The 16836-nt window shown below is 34.4% G+C and overlaps 1 protein-coding gene and 1 pseudogene across 1 annotated transcript; both read left to right on the top strand.

Annotated features, from left to right (window-relative positions):
* The first annotated feature begins 183 nt into the window (after nt 1-183).
* LOC140982349 (vacuolar protein sorting-associated protein 45 homolog) lies at nt 184-5143 on the top strand (annotated as a pseudogene).
* An 876-nt stretch (nt 5144-6019) lies between these two features.
* Nucleotides 6020-11545, top strand: LOC140982348 (vacuolar protein sorting-associated protein 45 homolog). The gene is made up of 14 exons (XM_073448829.1): nt 6020-6152; nt 6832-6961; nt 7451-7652; nt 7824-7903; nt 8076-8303; nt 8448-8573; nt 8680-8760; nt 8846-8987; nt 9108-9286; nt 9928-10083; nt 10583-10690; nt 10772-10893; nt 11002-11133; nt 11323-11545. The coding sequence occupies exons 2-14, from the start codon at nt 6872-6874 to the stop codon at nt 11381-11383; spliced, it is 1707 nt and encodes a 568-aa protein (XP_073304930.1). The 5' UTR covers nt 6020-6152; nt 6832-6871; the 3' UTR covers nt 11384-11545.
* The last annotated feature ends 5291 nt before the right edge of the window (nt 11546-16836 follow it).

Below are 16836 nucleotides of genomic sequence, written 5' to 3'. Positions count from 1 at the left end.
AAAATTGGTTAAAATATTAAATTTTAATTTTTTTAAACTAATTTTATATTTAAATTGCTATTATCATTTGAATGCATTTTTTATTTTCCTAAAAATATTTTTAAAAATATAATTTAGTTAAGCATTGATTAAAATAATTTTCACATCTATCTTAGAAAAACTTGTCATCTGTTGAAACGACGTCGTGTGTTACCTTCTCCGGGCAACTATTCTTCGTTCTTGATCTTTCTTCTACGGCTTTCTATTCATTTGCATTAATTTAAATCTCACCCGAGATCGTTGTGTACGATTCATCAGATCGCAGTATAGGGCATTTCGATTGTATGAATTTGCAGAAATGGTGCTGATTACGGTAGTTCGAGACTACATCAATCGCATGTTACAAGATATTTCTGAGATGAAAGTTATCGTTTTAGACTCTCATACGGTGATTATTTATTCAATTATCGTTGTTTGTTGTTCAGTTGCGCCTTTTATGTTCATTATTTGGTTTTCGTGAATTATTCAGCTGTTAATTAGTTATGGGGCAGCTTATGGTCACGCATTTCTTTGGAATTAGCGTTTAATTAGTTGCTTTATGGTGAATTAGCGTTGTAAGTGTAAGTATTGGTTTAGTGCTTCCGCCTGGAGGAAATTATTAAGTAGTTCTATACTGGAAATGAGCTTAATTGACCGATCACAGTTTGTTATTTGGAACTTGGATTCATTTTCTGAATTTCTCTTTAATGAGCAAGGAAACAACTTTTAAACAAAGATTAAGCTTGATAAACTGATCAAAGTTTGTGCGTAATATGGAAGCCTGTGTCTTTCGATGCATATTTCAACGCAATTCACCAAATAGCAAATGTTCTCTTAGTCTATGGTGTGTTATTTACTTATTTTGGGTTCGCTGACAAATTGCAGGTTAGCATTGTAAGTGTTGCATATTCACAATCAGAGCTTTTACAAAAAGAAGTGTTTCTGGTGGAACTAGTGGATTCCATTTCCATGTCAAAAGAACCCATGTCACACCTTAAAGCTGTTTATTTTCTTCGTCCTACTTCTGAAAATATTCAACTCATGAGGCGCCAGCTGGCTACCCCTAGATTTGGGGAATATCACCTCTGTATGTTTTTTTATGTAACAAATGTCTTTAGTTTATTCAGAAGTTTATAACTTTTTACCATGTCAATATTAGATTGTCAAGTTGTGAAATTCTTCAAGGCATCCAACTTTTACTGGAATGCAATTAAACGAGTGGTTGAAGTTCATTTATTTGTTTATGCAATTCACAGTCTTTTCCAATTTGTTAAAAGACACCCAGCTTCATAACTTAGCGGATTCAGATGAACACGAAGTTGTTCAGCAAGTGCAGGTAACTTGCATATTAGTGTTTCTTTCTTGCTTTAATCTCTTGGGAAGCTAATTGGCTGGAAATATGAAAGCTATATCTCTACTAGTTGAAGATTAATTATTGATTCTAGAGGGACTATTCGACTTTGAGTTTCATGGGTGTACATTTCTTATGGTTGTTTCTTAATCTTCAGGAGTTCTATGCAGACTTTGTTGCCGTTGATGCTTATCATTTCACGTGCAATATGATTTCAAACCACATGTACATGCTCCCAGCTTTTGTGGATCCGTCAAGTTTACAGCATTTTTGTGATAGAGCAGTTGATGGAATTGCTGCCATCTTCCTGGCTCTGAAACGGAGGCCCGTTATTCGATATTCACGAACATCCGATATCTCAAAAAGGATTGCACAAGAAGCATTGGTGAGAATTTCACCACTTTGTAGCTTCTAAGAATGATTTGGTTTATCGTGTATTTACGGAATTATTTTGGTTAATTGTGCTTGATGTGTCCTAGAAAACTTTTTCTTTAAACTGATTTTTGCTTCTCATCCCTGCGTACAACAGAAGCTGATGTACCAACAGGAAAGTGGTCTTTTTGATTTTAGACGAGCAGAAGTTTCCCCATTGTTGCTAATTGTGGATAGGAGGGATGACCCAGTCACTCCTCTTCTCAATCAATGGACATATCAGGTTATGGTCTTCCTTTTTAGAAGGGGTGTTACTGTTTTTTGGGGGGTGGGGGGTTTAATAACTGAGAGGTGCACTGTTATAACTTTTTTACTATTATCATCTGTAGGCGATGGTTCATGAACTTATAGGCATTCAGGACAATAAGGTAGATCTCGGAAATATTGGAAAGTTCCCAAAGGACCAACAGGTTGTGTTCCTTTTCATGTTGCATGTACTGTTATGCTTATACGAGCATGGAACATTGAATTTTAGGTGGTAAATTGTGCTTTCAGGAGGTCGTGCTGTCTTCTGAGCAAGATGCCTTTTTTAAAACCAATATGTATGAGAATTTTGGAGACATTGGCATGAATATTAAAAAATTGGTGGATGATTTCCAACAAGTTTCGAAAAGCAATCAGAGTATTCAAACAATAGGTTACAACTCCTACACATTTCCCAGCACAATCTTCAATCTTATGTTTTGGATGTATACTCCTTTAACTTTTGGCAACCAGTGACGCTTTCATATATATTGATTACTTGGAATTTGTGCAGAGGACATGGCTAAATTTGTTGACAACTACCCAGAATACAGAAAAATGCATGGCAATGTTTCCAAGCATGTGACCTTGGTCACAGAAATGAGCAGGATTGTCGAGGAACGGAAACTAATGCTTGTTTCACAAACAGAACAGGAATTGGCTTGCAATGGTGGGCAAGGGGCAGCATTTGAGGTACCCACGAAACTTTTTTCTGGTAGTAAAATGAATCTGCCATGGTCAGTGGCATACCGCCTAACCAGTTCTTGATTAATCAAAAAAAGTTTGCGAGAAATTAACTAATGAAAACTAGTCTGTTAAAATAAAAGTTGCATCTGGCTTCTGCGACTGCTCATGCTCCTTTCACAGATGGCCCAAAGTTCTAATGTAGAACATTAAGGCTGTCTATCAATTATCGAAGGGCCCAGGAAAGCATGGTACGGTATTCATTTTAATCTTTATTAATTTGATTTTCTCTTTAATCCCTCCTGGGAAAACCATTTTGGTATTCATTTGTGGAGATTTATACAAATTTAGTTGTGATGATTATAAACATCATGAGAAAATGGTTGCACGTACAACTTTGCTGGTTGTCTTTTAGATTTAAAATTTTAAAATTTTCCTTAATCAGTGTCAAGATGGTTTCAGTAGTCGTTCGATAAAATCAGTGTTTCTGTTACAGTTGTAATAAACAGATGTGCTATTTAGGTGACTGCAGCTCTTCTCAGTAAAAGATATCTCATGTTTCCTGAGACATTGTAATGTTTCAAACCAGAGACAAATGTGTGCATGATTGTCTTCTGCTGTGTGTTTTTCTGTGCAGGCTATCACCAATCTTTTAAATAATGAAAGTGTCTCTGACATTGACCGTTTACGGCTTGTCATGCTGTATGCTTTAAGATATGAGAAGGATAGTCCCGTCCAACTAATGCAGTTATTCAATAAATTGGCATCACGGTCTCCAAAGTATAAGCCTGGGGTACGTCTCATAGAATATTTACTCTTGACTTTCGTTTGCTGCAGTGAGTGAGTGGAAATGCCTTACTTTCTTGCCTCCATATCCTTTACAATTGCCTACTCGTATATCATGTTTCTCTTTTTTTTGGTGGGATTGGAGTGGTTTCATTACATAAACTTCACCAACATGGGCTTTTCACTGTTGCATGGGTTTGATCTTCAACAGGTGTTTTGTATCATCCTTCGTGTTATGAACCTACTGGATTCTTTTTGTCAGTTAAACCTCCCGATATTTTTCTATGCAAAATTGTTGCTTTTTATATGGTTTTACGAATTAAAGGTATTTTGGATACTAGTTCTTGGGTTATTTCTTGTTTTACATTTGAATGCTCGTGTTATCTTGGTATGACACAGCACGTGAAGCCTGAATCTCCCAGGGGCTCGGTTAGGCAGGAAAATATATGTTTCCTTCCGGTCAATTGTTCTAAAAAATTGCTTACCCTTCTCTGTTTGGTTGACAGCTTGTGCAATTCCTGCTCAAGCAAGCTGGAGTTGATAAGAGAACTGGGGATCTTTATGGAAACCGAGATCTTCTAAATTATGCCTCAACATGGCCCGTGGCCTCAAAGTTGGTCTAGAAATCTCTCTATCTCACTTCAATTAAAAAGGTGTTTGAACATACTGAATATAAATTTGCATGCTTGTTCAGGGGGTGGAGAACGTGTATACTCAGCATCAGCCTCTGCTATTCCAGACAATGGAGAACATTGTCAAAGGGCGTTTGAGAGATATAGATTACCCCTATGTTGGAAATCATTTCCAGCAAGCCAGGTGGGATTTTAATAATGTTCTTTGTATGAAGCTGCGTTCCTGAAGCCCATTGACATGTATATGGTTAGTTACTGTATCCTGAATCTCTACAGCATTATCTTTTTTCAGGCCACAAGAGGTGGTAATTTTCATTGTTGGTGGGACTACTTACGAGGAGGCACGTTCTGTTGCGTTATTGAATTCCACAAATTCTGGGATTCGTTTCATTCTTGGTGGTACTGCAGCTCTCAATTCGAAAAGGTATCATTAATATAATAACTAAATAAATAACCTCGATGACCCTCTCAATTAAATTCAGCTTGTATCAACCTCTTACAAATTATGCTCGAAATCTTATTTTATATAGCCTGCACACCATACTTGCACGAAAAGTTCGTTTATAAAAACACGGAAGTTGTCCTTGAATTTTTCTGTGGTAAAAAATATAGGTTTCTGAAGGATCTTGAAGAAGCTCAAAGAATTGCTCGAAGCAGCACTGGTGTAGCTTGAAATTTATTTACCTTCGCCCCTCAACTTTTGTAAGATGCGTACAATTAGCATACTCAAGATCACACATACTCCAGCTACTGACAGTGAAATTCTTAATTGTATCGAAACCACACACGCCTGTTACATAAATTGATGATGACATCTACTATTTTGTTTTTGGTTGATCGAGATATCGCTTAGCTCGGCCGAGGTCCAGCTAAAATCAAGTTTATTAGACAAAATTACCCGGTTCGAGGTCGATATTCTTCGGTGAAACCATATCATGGTGCTTGTAATTTGCACAGTATCTGGTTTTTATTTGTGCAAGAAGGTTTTCCTGTGATAGGAGCTTGTTTCCCGGATCACTACAGCCAACTTTCGTCTCTGTTCGACCAATCGGTCTCACAGTCAGGCAGGCTTATACCATTACGCTCACGAGCAGAATCTTCTAATCTCAAGCGTCCCTAGATGGGCTTAAAATCTTGTGCTTGGTAAACTGTACCACCTTGCCGGCTGTATTTTACCATTCACAAAATACTTCAATGGCTGCGTTATTTTGATTTTCTTACCTTTTCATTGTTCAAATTCATTTTTAGCTCTAATATAAACATTGAAAATACTAAATCTCTTAAATAAAATATACATACACAATCTTTACAAATTAGTTGGCTTTGTTCTACTGAGTTTATTTATTGAAGTGTCAAAACAAATTAGGAATTTAACTATTTCGATCAATTAATGTAGTTTGATAATACTTTCACACCCGGTCGTTTTTATGTATATGTATGTGTATGTATGAAATATTATCACATTTATCATTAACAAAAGAGATGCAACTATACATCCCCATACTATCCTGGTAGCTGTTTGAGAAAATATTAATCCATAAATGTTATTTTCAAATAAAATTTGCAGCACATCTAAGTTCAAGATTCAGATTAATAAAACGAATTGAACAGACACCTTCCAGCTAATCTGAGTTAGACACTATAACTATTAATTATACCGTGTTTAGACTATGGAAGTTCATTAAATTAGAAAATGAAGCAATTTATAATATAAAATTAGTTTTTAAAAAATATAATTTAATATTGTAAATAATTTTGAAAAAAATAGTTTACTAACGAAAAAACAATTAGTAACATCTGACATCATTTGTGACGCCATGCGATTTACCCATTTTAATTACTTTTGCCAGATTTTGTTTTCAGCTCAACACACATCAGACCAGCGACTCTAATTTTTGCAAATCGCCACTCCATCGTGAAAACCTAGCTCCTCTTTTTTTTTTTCCTACCGTTCTTTTCATTCGCTCAGCATCAATCATTCGCGTGGGCGGGCGTCTCAGTTAAGGGTAAGCTCTTCCGTACTTTTTTTTTTGTTTTTTGGGCCTCCCCGTTTGTATAATTTAGGGTTTCATGGTGTCTTCTCTTGAAATTTCCGTTTGAAGAATATTTTAAATATGGAAGGAAGATTGCCCTTTTGTATTGGCATCGAGTGCTACTGATGTTGGGACTTGAATTTAGTTAAACATTGATGGAAGCTTGTTATACCATGTATTGCTTATTGTTAATAGTGATGAGCATCTTTTCCTTATTTTTCTTTGTTTCAATGATATTTGGTACTGAATTGTGGCTTTACTCTTTCAAAGTAACACTTTTTAGTTAGTATTTAGCTGCAGCTATGTAACTGGAGAGGCAGCCTGGGATGCTGCGTAGTCAAGTGAGACTTGGTTCTGTGTGTTGGAGATGAATTTTCCACAATGGCATGAGTTTGAGGGTTCTTGCTATTTCTTTTTTTTTTTCATGATTAATAACAATGTGATTCAAGATTCTGAGAACAGTATTGTTAGTTATGTAATGTAGTGATAGTCATTTTATGTAAATTCAGGGTAAACTTGTCATCTGTTGAAACGACGCCGTGTGTTACCTTCTCCGGGCAACTATTCTTCATTCTTGATCTTTCTTCTACAGCTCTCAATTCATTTTCATTAATTTAAATCTCACCCGAGATCGTTGTGTTCGATTCATCAGATCGGAGAATAGGGCATTTCGATTGTATGAATTTGCAAAAATGGTGCTGATTACGGTAGTTCGAGACTACATCAATCGCATGTTACAAGATATTTCTGGGATGAAAGTTATCGTTTTAGACTCTCATACGGTGATTATTTCTTCTGTTATTGCTGTTTGTTGTTCAGTTGCGCCTTTTATGTTCATTATTTGGTTTTCATGAATTATTCAGCTCTTAATTAGTTATGGGGCAGCTTATGGTCACGCATTTATTTGGAATTAGCGTTTAATTAGTTGCTTTATGGTGAATTAGCATTGTAAGTGTAAGTATTGGTTGAGTGCTTCCGCGTGGAGGAAATTATTTAGTAGTTCTATACTGGAAATGAGCTTAATTGACCGATCACAGTTTGTTATTTGGAACTTGGATTCATTTTCTCGATTTCTCTTTAATGAGCAAGGAAACAACTTTTAAACAAAGATTAAGCTTGATAAACTGATCAAAGTCTATGTGTAATATGGAAGCCTGTGTCTTTTATCTTATTTTGTCGATGCATAATTCAACGCAATTCACCAAATAGCAAATGTTCTCTTAGCCTATGGTGTGTTATTTATTTATTTTGGGTTCGGTGACAAATTGCAGGTTAGCATTGTAAGTGTTGCATATTCACAATCAGAGCTTTTACAAAAAGAAGTGTTTCTGGTGGAACTAGTGGATTCCATTTCCATGTCAAAAGAACCCATGTCACACCTTAAAGCTGTTTATTTTCTTCGTCCTACTTCTGAAAATATTCAACTCATGAGGCGCCAGCTGGCTACCCCTAGATTTGGGGAATATCACCTCTGTATGTTTTTTTATGTAACAAATGTCTTTAGTTTATTCAGAAGTTTATTACTTTTTACTATAAGTCAATATTAGATTGTCAAGTTGTGAAATTCTTCAAGGCATCCAACTTTTACTGGAATGCAATTAAACGAGTGGTTGAAGTTCATTTATTTGTTTATGTCATTCACAGTCTTTTCCAATATGTTAAAAGACACTCAGCTTCATAACTTAGCGGATTCAGATGAACACGAAGTTGTTCAGCAAGTGCAGGTAACTTGCATATTAGTGTTTCTTTCTTGCTTTAATCTCTTGGGAAGCTAATTGGCTGGAAATATGAAAGCTATATCTCTACTAGTTGAAGATTAATTATTGATTCTAGAGGGACCATTCGACTTTGAGTTTCATGGGTGTACATTTCTTATGGTTTTGTCTCAATCTTCAGGAGTTCTATGCAGACTTTGTTGCCGTTGATGCTTATCATTTCACATGCAATATGATTTCAAACCACATGTACATGCTCCCAGCTGTTGTGGATCCGTCAAGTTTACAGCATTTTTGTGATAGAGCAGTTGATGGAATTGCTGCCATCTTCCTGGCTCTGAAACGGAGACCCATTATTCGATATTCACGAACATCCGATATCTCAAAAAGGATTGCACAAGAAGCATTGGTGAGAATTTTACCACTTTGTAGCTTCTAATAATGATTTGGTTTATCGTGTATTTACGGAATTATTTTGGTTAATTGTGCTTGATGTGTCCTAGAAAACTTTTTCTTTAAACTGATTTTAGCTTCTCATCCCTGCGTACAACAGAAGCTGATGTACCAACAGGAAAGTGGTCTTTTTGATTTTAGACGAGCAGAAGTTTCCCCATTGTTGCTAATTGTGGATAGGAGGGATGACCCAGTCACTCCTCTTCTCAATCAATGGACATATCAGGTTATGGTCTTCCTTTTTAGAAGGGGTGTTACTGTTTTTTGGGGGGTGGGGGGTTTAATAACTGAGAGGTGCACTGTTATAACTTTTTTACTATTATCATCTGTAGGCGATGGTTCATGAACTTATAGGCATTCAGGACAATAAGGTAGATCTCGGAAATATTGGAAAGTTCCCAAAGGACCAACAGGTTGTGTTCCTTTTCATGTTGCATGTACTGTTATGCTTATACGAGCATGGAACATTGAATTTTAGGTGGTAAATTGTGCTTTCAGGAGGTCGTGCTGTCTTCTGAGCAAGATGCCTTTTTTAAAACCAATATGTATGAGAATTTTGGAGACATTGGCATGAATATTAAAAAATTGGTGGATGATTTCCAACAAGTTTCGAAAAGCAATCAGAGCATTCAAACAATAGGTTACAACTCCTACACATTTGCCAGCACAATCTTCAATCTTATGTTTTGGATGTATACTCCTTTAACTTTTGGCAACCAGTGACGCTTTCATATATATTGATTACTTGGAATTTGTGCAGAGGACATGGCTAAATTTGTTGACAACTACCCAGAATACAGAAAAATGCATGGCAATGTTTCCAAGCATGTGACCTTGGTCACAGAAATGAGCAGGATTGTCGAGGAACGGAAACTAATGCTTGTTTCACAAACAGAACAGGAATTGGCTTGCAATGGTGGGCAAGGGGCAGCATTTGAGGTACCCATGAAACTTTTTTCTGGTAGTAAAATGAATCTGCCATGGTCAGTGGCATATCGCCTAAACCAGTTCTTGATTAATCAAAAGAAGTTTGCGAGAAATTAACTAATGAAAACTAGTCTGTTAAAATAAAAGTTGCATCTGGCTTCTGCGACTGCTCATGCTCCTTTCACAGATGGCCCAAAGTTCTAATGTAGAACATTAAGGCTGTCTGATCAATTATCGAAGGGCCCAGGAAAGCCTGGTACGATATTCATTTTAATCTTTATTAATTTGATTTTCTCTTTAATCCCTCCTGGGAAAACCATTTTGGTATTCAATTGTTGAGATTTATACAAATTTAGTTGTGATGATTATAAACATCATGAGAAAATGGTAGCACGTACAACTTTGCTGGTTGTCTTTTAGATTTAAAATTTTAAAACTATCCATTTTTTTCCTTAATCAGTGTCAAGATGGTTTCAGTAGTCGTTCGATAAAATCAGTGTTTCCAGTTACAGTTGTAATAAACAGATGTGCTATTTAGGTGACTGCAGCTCTTCTCAGTAAAAGATATCTCATGTTTCCTGAGACATTGTAATGTTTCAAACCAGAGACAAATGTGTGCATGATTGTCTTCTGCTGTGTGTTTCTCTGTGCAGGCTATCACCAATCTTTTAAATAATGAAAGTGTCTCTGACATTGACCGTTTACGGCTTGTCATGCTGTATGCTTTAAGATATGAGAAGGATAGTCCCGTCCAACTAATGCAGTTATTCAATAAATTGGCATCACGGTCTCCAAAGTATAAGCCTGGGGTACGTCTCATAGAATATTTACTCTTGACTTTCGTTTGCTGCAGTGAGTGAGTGGAAATGCCATACTGTCTTGCCTCCATATCCTTTACAATTGCCTACTCGTATATCATGTTTCTCTTTTTTTTGGTGGGATTGGAGTGGTTTCATTACATAAACTTCACCAACATGGGCTTTTCACTGTTGCATGGGTTTGATCTTCAGCAGGTGTTTTGTATCATCCTTCGTGTTATGAACCTACTGGATTCTTTTTGTCAGTTAAACCTCCCGATATTTTTCTATGCAAAATTGTTGCTTTTTATATGGTTTTACGAATTAAAGGTATTTTGGATACTAGTTCTTGGGTTATTTCTTGTTTTACATTTGAATGCTCGTGTTATCTTGGTATGACATAGCACGTGAAGCCTGAATCTCCCAGGGGCTCGGTTAGGCAGGAAAATATATGTTTCTTTCCGGTCAATTGTTCTAAAAAATTGCTTACCCTTCTCTGTTTGGTTGACAGCTTGTGCAATTCCTGCTCAAGCAAGCTGGAGTTGATAAGAGAACTGGGGATCTTTATGGAAACCGAGATCTTCTAAATTATGCCCTCAACATGGCCCGTGGCCTCAAAGTTGGTCTAGAAATCTCTCTATCTCACTTCAATTAAAAAGGTGTTTGAACATACTGAATATAAATTTGCATGCTTGTTCAGGGGGTGGAGAACGTGTATACTCAGCATCAGCCTCTGCTATTCCAGACAATGGAGAACATTGTCAAAGGGCGTTTGAGAGATGTAGATTACCCCTATGTTGGTAATCATTTCCAGCAAGCCAGGTGGGATTTTAATAATGTTCTTTGTATGAAGCTGCGTTCCTGAATCCCATTGACATGTATATGGTTAGTTACTGTATCCTGAATCTCTACAGCATTATCTTTTTTCAGGCCACAAGAGGTGGTAATTTTCATTGTTGGTGGGACTACTTACGAGGAGGCACGTTCTGTTGCGTTATTGAATTCCACAAATTCTGGGATTCGTTTCATTCTTGGTGGTACTGCAGTTCTCAATTCGAAAAGGTATCATTAATATAATAACTAAATAAATAACCTTGATGACCCTCTCAATTAAATTCAGCTTGTATCCACCCTCTTACAAATTATGCTCGAAATCTTACTTTTTATAGCCTGCACACCATACTTGCATGAAAAGTTCGTTTATAGAAACACGGAAGTTGTCCTTAAATTCTTCTGTGGTAAAAAATATAGGTTTCTGAAGGATCTTGAAGAAGCTCAAAGAATTGCTCGAAGCAGCACTGGTGTAGCTTGAAATTTATTTACCTTCGCCCCTCAACTTTTGTAAGATGCGTACAATTAACATACTCAAGATCACACATACTCCAGCTACTGACAGTGCAATTCTTAATTGTATCGAAACCACACACGCCTGTTACATAAATTGATGATGACATCTACTATTTTGTTTTTGGTTGATCGAGAGNACTACAACCGTTGTACAATGAAAATTAAATTTGTTCAACATTTTTTACAACATAATATATTGATATAAAACATAAACATCTAACTCTTCTACTTCATCTCTATATTTTTCCAATACTTCTTCCGTATCGGATTCAAACTCAAAATCCATGGCTTTTTCCTCCTCTTCATCCGATAAAAATTCTTCTTCGTGAAGTTCCCTTACATCTTCAACATTTGTCTCAACATCTTCATCTCCACTNCCGGCTGTATTTTACCATTCACAAAATACTTCAATGGCTGCGTTATTTTGATTTTCTTACCTTTTCATTGTTCAAATTCATTTTTAGCTCTAATATAAACATTGAAAATACTAAATCTCTTAAATAAAATATACATACACAATCTTTTCAAATTAGTTGGCTTTGTTCTACTGAGTTTATTTATTGAAGACCAAGATTTCTTTCTTGTATTTTCATGAGAAAAATGTTTGAAAACTCGTACTTTAGATCAAACTTTTATATTTAAGTAGAAAAATGGCTCTTGATTCATCGAGAGATATTTCTTTATTTTATCTTTTAGGGATCTAGTAGTTATTTACAACTAATAGTAGATTTTTATATAATTCTATTTTAATTAGGATTCTACCTTTGGTGTTATATTAATATACATTGATTGCTTAATAAAATAATATTATCTTGCCTTCTCATATCTTCTCTTTTTATTATTATTATCATAAAAATTCATGGGAGATCGTCTCATAGAAAATCTACTTATTATTATTATTTTATTTTGGTTCCCAAATTTCTGAGACTGATTTAGTTTAACAGTAGCGGGTTTAAACATTCTTCAGCTACTCTAGACTTATTCAAAGAGTTTGGATTCAAGAATATGAGTAAGAAATAATGATGCAAGTCATAACATAAATATTCATATGAAATTGACATCTCAATTGAAAAAAGATCATATGTATGCCAATTCAAGGTTGAGATTAAATTTTTAACTTAAAAAATAACGCTCCAAAATAGTTGGATATGGTTGTCGATCGAGATATTTTGGTTTATAAGCTACAATAATTCAAATAATAATAATAATAAGATAAAGCTGCAATATTAATCTTGTATATTTCCCCAGCTTGAAATTTTGGTCATATATGTTTTCTAATCTTAGTCTTAGTCTTATATTTTAATTTTTATAATTTAATTATTTTTCATCAGAAGTGCGAGTGATGTGACACCGCACATATCGACGTTATGTTGGAGCCAGACACCACATATGTGTCACGTCAGAAAAATGATTAAAATTGCAAAAATAACCAAGAGAGAGAATCGAGATTGAAACTTAATAACATGTCATAATCACATAGAGCGAAATATATTGGAGTACAATTTTGTTAAACAATAATAAAAAATAACGATGATATGTTTACACTCAAAAACTTTCTATGAGCTATCTCAAGCAACACCCCCGCCTTCAGCCCCAGCTTGCAAGTGGACAATTCTTGATAATATCGTACATTTTTCCGCGTTTTATAATAGTTTTTCAACAATATTTCGTAGTAACCTCTTTAATTATATTTCTTTATTGAAAATATTCCAATTGATCGAGACTCGTGTCACACAACCATATATGTATGTGTTAATGAATTGCAATATCACATTTTGAGTTATTAAAATTATTTTTAAAGCAAATTATATAAAATTAACATTATACATTTTGACCAAAATAAAAATAAAAATCACACCAATGGTAGGGTAATTATTGGTTGATGTTAACCTCTCATGCAGTTAATACACATGTACAGATCTGAGATCACAATATTAGATAAAGATCTTATCTATGTGGACATTACCCTCACTTCATTTCAACGGGTAAGATCTTGTCACACATACAATTTCCAAAAAAAAAAAGTGGGTCCTACATATACATGGACAAATCTTGGCCATTCATCCTATCACGAGGGCAATGCCCACCAACAAATTACATAAGAAACTTGAACCGGTCATAATTGTAAGTAAAACAATACATGAGAGAATACTGAAGATTTGGATAATTTAGTCAAATCTCTGTTATCAACAAATAAATTAAGAGCCAAGAACATATATATACATATCGCTTTGCATCAACCAAGCAATACAGAATAATTTTTGCTCACCGGATCGAATCTGGGTAAGTAAATTTTTTGGTATCATAAAAAAACATTATAAAATTCTCAGTTCTTGTAACCGTGGAGTCGTTCTTGTATGTTCGATCCTCATATATAAAAGTAAAATCCTTAAGAGTTTTGGGTTTCAAGTTGCAGATCAACTTGAACAAAATCAAGAACACATGCATTGCCATTTTGAGTCATATTGTATGTAGAGAGGCATCTCATGAATTCTGCAGAAGAAACCCTTTTGCGATTTGTGGAAAGCCACTTTGACTTCATGTGGCTTTCTTTTCTCCATGGGGGGATGTGTAATCCTCTCTCCGTAAGAGACTGTTTGGCGGCTGAGCAAACCAAAGAAACCAAATTGTCTATTTTTTCTTCAATTCCCACAAATATCAACGGAAGGGCATCTCTGAGTTGTTCATAATTTCGTGTTGGCCTCGCCAATGTGAACTCCGTCCTGAAATCTAAGTCCACTATTAATCTGACTTCTCGCTCACTGCCACCATCTTTGTCTATCATCACCACTTCAACATATTCGTAGTTACCAGGAAAGTATACTGAAAATACACAGCAAATTAGTCTAACGATAAAGCGTGTGATTTAATTCTAAAATTTTGCTGGAATGAGAACATTTTTAAAATATAGATAGAGAGACTTGGTTTTCTATATATATTTCAATTCAAAGGTGCTTCTGAAAATTTATTTTACAGTTTTTTTACAAGAATATTTTTATGTGAATCTTTCCGTGAATATGATATATAATAATGCGGTGAGTGAAAATTAATGATCTTGAAATTTGATCAATATCATTAGATGCCGATCCCCAAGTCAGCAAAACTACCAGCTAAAACCCTTTAATGGAAATTTGATTTTTCGATGTTTGTTTATCTACATCAAAGTCTTAAGTATGTGAAAAAATCTCGGGTTGACCAATAATTGTAACAAAACCATTCTCCCTTCTAAAAAAATAATTTTTAATTAACCAGCCCTTTTCAAGGAATTATGTGCAGAAACAAGTAGAGAGAAAATAGTGAACCTGAAGGACAATCAAAAGGAGTAGACCAAGAAGTCTGACAAAGATGGGCTTCATAATTATCCATTTCCAATCTGTAAACAATCCATTTTCTGAGCTTGTTGATGTTCTTCAAACCTAATTCATCCACATCTCTCAGGTACATCAAAACTTTCGTATAAATCTCAATTTCTGCTTCTGTGTGATCTTCCAATATTTCCTAAGAACACACAAACATGAATTTATTACATGTATATATATATGAACAAAAAGAACAATGAAAATTCATGTATGTGTGTGTATGTATATAGATAAATAAATAGATACTGACTTGTAAACTGGAATAATAATAAGTTGGCAGATCATCATCATGTTGAGAACTTTGGGAAGGAAGATAAAAGACAGGATCTGTTACTGTTGATCCACCGGATTCAAAATAATCTCTGATCAATTGGGATAATCTATCACCTTGCGAGATGTGACTCATCTTTCTTGCTTGATGGATCCTAAGAATTTCAGACAACTAGAGTGCTAGAGTGCTGGTATCATGTAAAGTATATATTGAGCACTGTAAAAAAATAAAGTGTAATTAAAAAAATTTAAGGAAGTATCCAGGTGCATGTTTCTATATATTTTTTTTTTAATGTATTTTAATTTCATGGAAATCAGGTGTTTGGATCCTTAAATATCTAGAAGCTACCTAGGGCTAAGTATATATGATTGTTTCTATTTCTAAAAACTACTTTATAATAAGGGAAATATACTAGTATCTATTTTTATTTTTATTTTTATTTTTGTTTGCCCCGACATTAATCATGTTTTACTACTATATGATATTATATTAAATAATAAAATGAAGTTTAAATTTTCTTATACAGTTATATATATATACTCTCGTATTATAAAATGTTTCGACACAAAAACACAAATAATTTATTGTTATGTAATAAATTCTATTTTATAATAATAAGAATTAAAACCAAGCATGCACTCCATTTAATTCTCAATAAATTATCGAAATATTTATTTTCTCAATCTAGATCATGCTGAAAATAAAAGAAAACATACCGAATATATACCATTTCCAAAAATCATATAATACTATAACATATATAGGAGTGCAAATAGTAAATAAACAGTGCACCAAACAAAATTGGACCTTGTATTATTAATTGTCTCCATCATGAATAAAATATAGTGCACGAAATGATGGAGAAACAACTTGGCGATTTATTCGTAAAAATGGACTCTGAGTCGTCGCCCTAGAGGGTCTTGATCTGTTAATTAGTTTGAAGTTAGCGTATATAGGAAGTTAATCACACACACGCACATTTTTATGATCAGGCCGTGTAAAGAAGAATTTTCGCCGAAGATGAAAATATTGTAGACAAACAAACAGATGCCAACACAATAAATGTATTAAATACATTGACGGTGGTGTTTGGATGTCATAATTATTGAGATTCGGTAACTTTGTATATCAATGACAACGGACGCATTCAGATGAGAAGACGTGTTTTCACACTAACGATGAGCTCTATAAATAGAGATCTCTCTCCTCATTCAAAAATCATCCCTTCATCGAGTTCTTTCTCTCATCTTATAGCATTTGAGTGTTTAGTTCTATAATATTTGTGAGTTATTTGTTCTCATGTATTAAAAGAATATGAGTTCTCTTTGGAAACACAGTGAGTGATTGCACACCATAAAAATATTATAGTCGAATTCTTTTCATCTTTTTCGTTGTTTTAACCTAATAATTTTTAGAGGTTTTTCATATAAATTTCGGTGTCCAGTTTTATACTTTATTTTTGTATTATTGTCTCAAGTTGTCGTACGTGGGACCAACAAATATAAGGATAATAAAATGAAATAAAATAAATTAAAATAGTGTGAGATTGTAACAAATATAAAATGATGTCACTAGCTAGTCAGCTTTTATGTTACTTAAAATTTTTTGCATGAGGAAACGATATATTAATATAAGTCGAGGTTTCATAATTCTAATTTTTCAAAAATAGATTTAATTAATAATACTTATGCTTCAATCAGATTTGGAAATAAGCATGCAGAAACCAAAATTGAACATATATAAATATAAAATAGAAATTTCTGAATCAAACTAATATTCGTGGATTAC

This window comes from Primulina huaijiensis, chromosome 8 (genome assembly GCF_012295235.1).
Source record: "Primulina huaijiensis isolate GDHJ02 chromosome 8, ASM1229523v2, whole genome shotgun sequence".
In the NCBI taxonomy this organism is placed as follows: Eukaryota; Viridiplantae; Streptophyta; class Magnoliopsida; order Lamiales; family Gesneriaceae; genus Primulina; species Primulina huaijiensis.
The sequence above is the reverse complement of the archived record's forward strand: the minus strand, read 5'-3'. Positions and strand labels throughout refer to the sequence as shown.

Excerpts from the sequence above, each read along its gene's own strand:
- LOC140982348 (XM_073448829.1), top strand. The coding sequence starts at position 6,872 with ATGGTGCTGATTACGGTAGTTCGAGACTACATCAATCGCATGTTACAA. Across the intron at positions 7,653-7,823 it reads ATTTGGGGAATATCACCTCT|TCTTTTCCAATATGTTAAAA; the intron begins GTATGTTTTTTT and ends TGTCATTCACAG. Across the intron at positions 10,691-10,771 it reads ACATGGCCCGTGGCCTCAAA|GGGGTGGAGAACGTGTATAC; the intron begins GTTGGTCTAGAA and ends ATGCTTGTTCAG.